At 42.3% G+C, this 8,172-nt stretch overlaps 1 protein-coding gene across 1 annotated transcript; it reads left to right on the top strand.

Moving 5' to 3' along the window:
• Nucleotides 1-3,351: 3,351 nt before the first annotated feature.
• Nucleotides 3,352-6,543, top strand: LOC308094536 (1-phosphatidylinositol 4,5-bisphosphate phosphodiesterase gamma-2-like). Its single transcript, XM_080441260.1, has 4 exons — nt 3,352-3,508; nt 4,100-4,270; nt 4,864-4,943; nt 6,450-6,543. Exons 1-4 carry the CDS (start codon nt 3,361-3,363, stop codon nt 6,459-6,461), a joined length of 411 nt encoding a protein of 136 aa, XP_080297386.1. The 5' UTR covers nt 3,352-3,360; the 3' UTR covers nt 6,462-6,543.
• The last annotated feature ends 1,629 nt before the right edge of the window (nt 6,544-8,172 follow it).

Below are 8,172 nucleotides of genomic sequence, written 5' to 3'. Positions count from 1 at the left end.
TATATTTATGTTGAGAAATGTTGGGCACATACGTGCCCAACACGAGGACCCGCAGTGGTCCTTGAGGTGTTCCTAGGGGGCCCCAGGTAAATGATTGGAGACTCTGAGAGTGGATATTCCTAGGGGGGTTCATCTGTCCCAGTGGTTATCAAAGTGAGGTCCAGGGACCCCCAGGGGTCCTTGAGGGGTTCCTAGGGGGACTATAATTGTTGTTGATTGTACGAGGAATCCAACGGTAAGGACTGGAAGTCAATCCCGCCACTTCCGGTGTAGGGATTGGCGGGATTCAGTTTGACCCTACCTCCCGAACACATGGTCGCACAGACTGAGCGAGCTGCAGACACACTTAAAATGTCTAAGATTTTTTTGTTTCTAGTATATTTTATGTTTTCTTTTCTTATCTAATTGTTATTTTATTTTATTTTAACAGGACAAAGGAAAAAAAAAATCAAGGGTGAAGAAAACGTCATCTTGGCTTCAACGTGGTAGTCATGGTGTTGAGGTGCTTTTCTTTTACTAGATTTTCACACATATGTCCCCTGGTGTGACTATTCTCATGGCAGACCCCTGATTAGTGTTTGTGCCAAGTTTGATGCGGATCGAAGCAACGGTGCGCCTTGCAAGTCCGGATGTTACGTTTGTGATGTCCACCCATTAGGCAATTTTAATATAGGATTAGTGTGGTTGCCTGTAGTCAAGGGAAGACGGGCGAGTAGGGTGATATTTGTCACTGCAAGTACTTCTACTGGCTGGGGTGGCACCTGTCAGTAGAGAGTGTTATTCGGTAGGAGTGGGACGGAGGTGCTATGGATCCATGTGATGAAAACAGATTAACAGATTGTGATAGTCCATTCCGTTTGGCCATAATTGGATTCCCGATTTGTGGTAGGGGCATATTTACAAAATTATACAAAAAATATGCAAAAAAACCATCAACCCCAAATTTGAATCACGTTGAGGGTTCAGTAGAGTCTACTCAACACAGTGCCAAAAGCGATTACACTTTGACCCATAGGGGGCGACACAGATTTAACCGTATATTGCAGAACCATTTCGTTTTTGGACCAAATCCCCTCCAAATTACTTACACATGATCTCGGGAGATATGTGACAACTTGGAGCGAGGGGCCTATAAATAAAATCCATTCCAACATGCAATTGAATTGCATGTTGCATGGCCGCTAATGCATTCCCCAGCTGATTTATTCTGTAGGTCCCAATAGCCGCAACCCACAACTTACAATTGGGGCAACCTCACTTGAAGTTTCCCAAAATCGTACCGGTCTAGTTAAGCTGCTTTTCATTTTCCCATTTGTGTATAATATCACAATATTAGATTTTGTCCAACCTTACACCAGAGGAAGACAGACTTAAGACCATAGCCAAACAATGAGTAGCTATGCTGTCAGCGTTGTTATGCTAAGTAAGGTGGTTGCTTTGTTCTGTCCAACTTCAGTGCATTTCCAGTGATATGTCGGACCTGGTGGTCTATTGTCAGGCCCGTGGCAAGGACAATTTTGGTAAAGCTCATGCACACACACACACACACACACATAATACACATACGCACGCACGCGCACACACACCAATAACACCACCACCAAACAAACATACCATACAAAATACCCAAGTGCTAATATTACCACACAAATAATACACATGAATGGTCTCATCTGTAGGTGAAATGACCAAAGACACTCACAAAGAGGTCCGCTCCTTCGTGGAGAACAAAGTTCCATTTCAGACCCCAGGCTTCCTACAGTACAACCGCACAGGGCTGAGTAGGATCTACCCTAAAGGCGATCGTGTCAGTTCCTCCAACTATGACCCTTACCCTATGTGGGCCGCTGGTTGTCACATGGTGGCGCTGAACTTCCAGACTCCAGGTCAGTGGGCTGTTATCCACTTAAGCCTCATTTTATACTTTGTCATACGGCGGTTTCAAATAGCTGATCTACAAACTCACAACGCATTGCGTCATGATGCAGAGCTTGTACATCTGTTATTTTAGCTTTTTTTATTCAAAATAAAATGTATAAAATATTTGAAAACATTTTATTGTTCATGTTTTATAATGACTTACCCACATTCCATGACCGATGAAGATGCTACTGGCATCGAAACATTAGTCCTGATATAGAACCTTATGAATGAAAAAGGCTTTTAGTAGTCCACAATGCTCCAGTCCACTGTTTCATTGCTTCTGTACACACACATTAGGTTCACTTCATTCCTCATATTCCAATAAGTTATGTACTTTTATCTCACACACACACAACTTAAGAATTAACTTTTTTTCCCCTCTTCTTCTTTTTCTTCCATGTGGAGAAAGCTCCACATCTCCACATTTCTGGGCTATGCCAGAGTCAATCCGAGCTGAATTTACCCTTGAATACAAAGCACCCAGTATTCAGCCCACTTTACATTACAGGGTTTTATCAATATGGTGACGCAAAATGAAAAGATGTTCATACAATGTTAGATCTGTCCTGTCAAAACAGATGTCCTTGGATTGTAACTTTTCACTTTTTGGTATTGGATAACAAATATAGGATCATTTCATGTTTGTCTAGACAAAGCCACCCAGCTGAACAGCGCCCTCTTCAGTCTGAATGAACGTACTGGATATGTTTTGCAACCGAAGTTGATGGATAACGATGACTACGACCCTAACCCTAACCCTCAGGACAAAAAGCTGGTCAAGTACAACATTGCCGTCAGGGTAGGTCCCCACAGACACACACAGGTGCTGTTGTCATTATGACCATTTGCCACTTTTCTATCATCCACTTCTCCTCGTACTGACTATGCAGTAAAATCTGGAGTTAATGTTACTCTAACATTATAAGAGATAAGACATTTTATTGATCCCGCGTGGGAAATTCAGGCACCAAAGGCTGTTACAGCAGGAGAAACAAGTACAGTAGATACAGCATGATGGAGAGACATCAAGAAATGTTTTTGCGGCATACAATATACACACAATACAACACTATACACCCTCGGCCGTGCTAGCATAGTGCAAATCAGTAACAGAGAACGCACAGAAGCATACCGTACTGGACTGCTTGTTACCGAGCAATTAGTCCTGGGTGGGGTGAGCGGCCATGCTCTTCATTGCTAACCGCACAAAGGACAGTCTCAGTCTACTGGTTGTCCCCGGAGGGAGAGTGAATCTATCATTCCCCCTGGTTCTGAGCCTTCCCATCTCCAAGTGAAGGGGATTCTAGTGGTTGTCCATAATAGCATCCAGCACAATGCAGGTAACATGTTCTATGTCTCTGTTATGGCATGGTATGATGTTATTATGGCCTTATTAAATATTCTGTGACATTTATTGTGTTTGCTGTGTGCTGCTCCATGCAGGTGATTGGAGCCCGGCACCTTCCTAACCTATACGGGAACATCAGCTGCCCTTTTGTAGAGATTGAATTGTGTGGACTTGGACACACTGACTTCAAGACCCCCAAGCCCGTTGAGGAGAGCAACTTCAAGACCGTTGTCTTTCGTAAGTCAGGAGAATGTTGGACGAATGGCGTGTTAAAGGGAAGGTTGTGTGTCAGACCAGAGCTTATTTGACCCTTCGCTAAGCTCCGGCCACACCACTCTATGGAGCTATAGCTTCAAAATCTCTTCCAAATCTAGTCAAGAAGGCCTGCAGTAGCCTATGCACTGGAAAATGTGCATGACATTACTATTTCACAAAAATTAAACCAAATACAGAGAACATTTTTGCTAGAAATAGGGTGAAACAGCATCTGACAAATATCAATCAACTATATTAACATCATGTGAGGTGTACCGCACGGTAAGTAAGACTACAAATAGCAGCGGTAAATAAATAGACAAATAGGGAGCGAGGGGGAGAGAGGGAGGGAGAAAGCCTTATTTCACCCACGCGATAACCCAGCCAATGCTGGGTACCGAAACCTGAACACGCTGGTCAACACGCTGCTTGTTGTCAGGCTAATGTCTGCACAATAACCCTGGCAACACTGGGCATGCTGATTCTGCGGCATGAAGCGTTGCATTCCTCCTTTCTACTTGTTTCAGAATGAAGCTGCTCTAATTTTGAAGAAGGTTTACTTCTGTTTCCCAGGTGATAACGGTCTGAATCCAGTGTGGGAGGCTCCTGCAGAGCCAGTAACCTTTGAAGTGTATGAGCCAGAGCTGACCTTCCTACGGTTTGTGGTCAGTGAAGAGTACGGAAGGATCCAAGACCCTTACTTCCTCGCTCAGGCCACGTTTCCTTTTAGAGGCATCCGCAGAGGTGGAAAACATCAACACACACACACACACACACACACACACACACACACACACACACACACACACACACACACACACACACACACACACACACACACACTATATGGCTTCTATGCACAGCAGCCATATTGGAAAGAAATTGGACCTCTTCCTTACTTCCTTCACATGGTGTTACCAATGATTCTAATGAAGGCTCTGTTCGATTTAGTGTAGAAAAGTGGTTCTCAAAACTCTTTCATTTCAAGGACCCCCATAGCTCTCAGAGTTACACACCTGTAAGGGGCCATTTGGAACCCCCTCAAGGAACCATGAGGGTCCCTGGACCACACTTTGAGACCCACTGGTGTAGCAGATTGTTTCCAGTGAGACAACATGCACAATATCAGCACCCTGACTCTGTTTGATCAGAATGGAACAGAGCCTTCATTAGTATCATTGGTAACACAACAGGAAGTAAGGAAGAGGCCCAATTCTTTCCAATATTATAACATGGCTGCTGTGCATAGAGCCTATTACTTCTGTGTGTGTGCATGCGTGCATACCACACGTGTGCACAATGGTACAGCGTGTTTATTGTGTTTCATGTTTTGGCAGGTTATCGTTCAGTGCCGCTGAAGAATGGCTACAGTGAAAGCTTAGAGCTGGCCTCTCTGTTGGTCCACATCGATATAAAGGTGAGGAACAACGCCATGGCACCGACCCCCGACCTTGAAGCCACACGGACTCAGGGCCCTTTTTTGCGCCCAAGTCATGCTACCCGCTATTTGAGGATTTAGCATTGCGCATGGGGCGTTCCCGTGGCCGAGTTGCTATTTTGCGCCACCAGCCTTATCCCTAAACACCTGCACTACCCCTTACAATGCTTACATTATGCATAGGCGTGGTTTGGGCGTTACTTTAATAAAACAAATCAGCGTGCCAGGTGCCATTGCCTTTAACAGCCGGCTGCTCTATGCCTTATGTCCAGTGCCAGCATACGCTGTCTCCCTCTCTGCCCATGGAAGAGGGGGTCCGACATTGATGACCTTGCAAAAAATAAATAAATTTATACACAGAATTATCGCTCATAGATTGCTGGTTTTAGAGAACTTCAAATTACAGCAATCGCTTGTGTTCTGGATTAATTCAACTGAATGGCCTGGTGTGGTTATAGCAAACGCAGATGGCAACTGCTGATAAAAACAGGAATTAACAGTCACACTTTTATGGATTATAGTAAAATTGTAATGACAATCACATTCACTATGACTTAGGTTTTCCCAGTGAAAAACTTAAAGAAAGTGTCCAACAATGCCAAGCTAGCAGTTATTCATTAGAACTTAAACCACTTACGTAAGTAAGTAGGTCGGAGTGGCTTATTGTCGGTGTCAGCCCAACTAGGCTGTCTATCCACCCTGTTCCATTGCCCTAGACCCCTGGAAGATGGGTTGCTGATGTGAAGCGCAACACCTACCGCAAGCCATACCACTCATACGCTGAGTTGTTTTAGCTATTTTCGAAATGTTGAAAGTGGTAAAAGAAAATAATTATAAAAAAATGAATTGCAGAACCAATCCAAAGTCTTTAGGGCGGTCCTTCATATTGGGGCATTGATTGGTTTCCAAAACAGTGGGTTTGTTAGTGTCCATTCTCCCTGGACAGGGTAGTTGCCCCCAGACATATCTCAGGGCAGACATATAGTTGAACCCCAGAGTCTGGGGTCAACTATATGTCTGCCCCCAGATATGTCTGGGGCCACGATATGTCTGGGGCCCAGACATATCGTTGGCAGACATCTCCAATCGTCTAGTTGTCGGATAATGGGTTCCTGCAGAGCTGGAGACTGCACTGCTTTAAGGGCATTTCTAGAACCTACCCTAAACCCAACCTTAAACCTAAACCTAATCCTAAACTGCAAACGAAAACCCTTGCTCGATATTAAAAGACCAACAATTCTGGTTAACAAGAATAAAGAAATAGATACACATGTTTACCTAATACCTAAACACACATCTGGTGCCTGACATCACAGTTTCTGACTGTAAGAGCAGTCTTCCGGCTACGCAGAAACGTGAGACTAATTGTAGACGGTTTATGCAGAAAACCTGGACCTTCTTCTGATGCAGCAACAGTAAATAAAGCAAATTACATCCCTGGGTTGTGTTTGAGTCCTTCAACATAATGTGTGCTGTCCTCCACAGAGAAGAAAATAGTAACTTCTACCCATGAGAACATCACCTGCCAAGGTCCGGCTGCATCTCCATCTGAGGCCTTCTTTCCCTGCATGATGGTGGTAACATGTAGAACCATGCTGCAGAATCCTGAATAATGTAAATTTAAAGGTGCTGTAAGCTTTTTTTGGTTTGTTTGTGAAGTGTTAATTAGCTCTGTGTTCTGATAGTAATCACTGCTATAGTGTATGCTCAGTATAGTAATCATTGCTATAGTGTATGCTCAGTAACAGGAGTCTTCCTGTCTCTTCCGCTCATTAGTGAGAACTGCATTTTCAGGTTGCGATACCATTTTCATCCAATCAGGAGAGAAATTCATACACGATACAGGATAAACAAAGAGTTAAATTGGAAGTGATGATGATATAAAATAAAGAAATAAACTGGAACACTATAAAATTGAAGAGAGGTTCTCTCTCAAAACAACCTGAAAATATTTATTTTTATTACAGAGCTGGAGAGACGGGGAGACCAACGTTACTGAACAAACACTATACTATAGCAATGATTAGGTCTACTATCAGAATATTGAGCGTTGACTTTTCTAAAGAAAAACATTTTGTTTTGAAAAAATGACTTACCCTACCTTTAACCGTGAGTGTAAAATGTACCTTTACACTCAGAGTTAGCCTCCACCTTTTTTTATCTCTACAAACGTCTTGGCTGAAAAAGTTGGCCCATGTTTTCACCAAAAGGTCTGCCTATTATGACATGCCCATAATAAGGATGCTAGGGTTCAATTGGTTAAAGTAACCCTCAGCATTTAGCTGTGTTTAGCTTCTCTCTTTGAGCACATAGGATGTACAGTAACACACTGTCACTTGCTGTCAATCGATGTTTGATTCTGGTCTAATAATTAATAAGAGATACCCCTGCTGGTGCTGGGTACTAAAACTGGTATATGTGTATTGGCAGTTACAACTGGTATAAGTGTTATTAGTTGCAGATAGAAGGATAAATACAATTACTGATAGAAACATGGCTGGCATGTAAGGTTCCAAAGTACAAAGAAGTAAAGAAAAGTTATCTTGTATTCTATTTGCTTTAAAAAAAAACTAATAATTATTAACATTTTTATCAAGTTTTTGTCAGGCTTATACAAGGGATCTATTTCAGAGATTGGAAGTTACTGTATGTGCTGTACTGAATCCGCAGTGATAATAATAATAACGATGTCTGTTTAGCCTGTCATATTTTCGTTATTATCTTTTTACTGAGTCAATAAAATGTGCTTGCGGTAACTTTTGTGTTGCATTGTTTCATTACCCAATTGTGTTTCCCAAAGGCAAACGCTAGTGATATACAAGCAGAGATGCATATAAATACATAAAAATGCATTAAAAAACTATAATTGAAAAGAACAAGAACATAAGGTAAGCGCTCTACCAAGTGAGCTACCTGAGAACACAGCATGTTATTTAGTGGTCAGTATATCGATTTAGTAACAAGTAGGAATATAACCAAGCAAATGGAAGTGTATTGTTTTTGTTTTTTTTTGTTTTTTTTAATAATTATACATTATAAAGGTTGTTGGGTCAAATTCACATGTTGATATTTTCATTTATGCTTATGGAATGCAGACAGTCCAGCAGATTGTCAGCTCGTTCTGTAGATCTGCTATTTTTGGCTAACAGATTTGGTGTAGAGAGAAATAGGATCAGACAAGTACAGGGTCAAAGGTCAAGTTTTTGAG

This window comes from Gymnoscopelus braueri (genome assembly GCF_963280865.1).
Source record: "Gymnoscopelus braueri genome assembly, chromosome: 11".
NCBI lineage: Eukaryota > Metazoa > Chordata > Actinopteri > Myctophiformes > Myctophidae > Gymnoscopelus > Gymnoscopelus braueri.
The sequence above is the reverse complement of the archived record's forward strand: the minus strand, read 5'-3'. Positions and strand labels throughout refer to the sequence as shown.

Excerpts from the sequence above, each read along its gene's own strand:
- LOC308094536 (XM_080441260.1), top strand. The coding sequence starts at position 3,361 with ATGCAGGTGATTGGAGCCCGGCACCTTCCTAACCTATACGGGAACATC. Across the intron at positions 3,509-4,099 it reads CTTCAAGACCGTTGTCTTTC|GTGATAACGGTCTGAATCCA; the intron begins GTAAGTCAGGAG and ends TCTGTTTCCCAG. Across the intron at positions 4,271-4,863 it reads TTTTAGAGGCATCCGCAGAG|GTTATCGTTCAGTGCCGCTG; the intron begins GTGGAAAACATC and ends ATGTTTTGGCAG.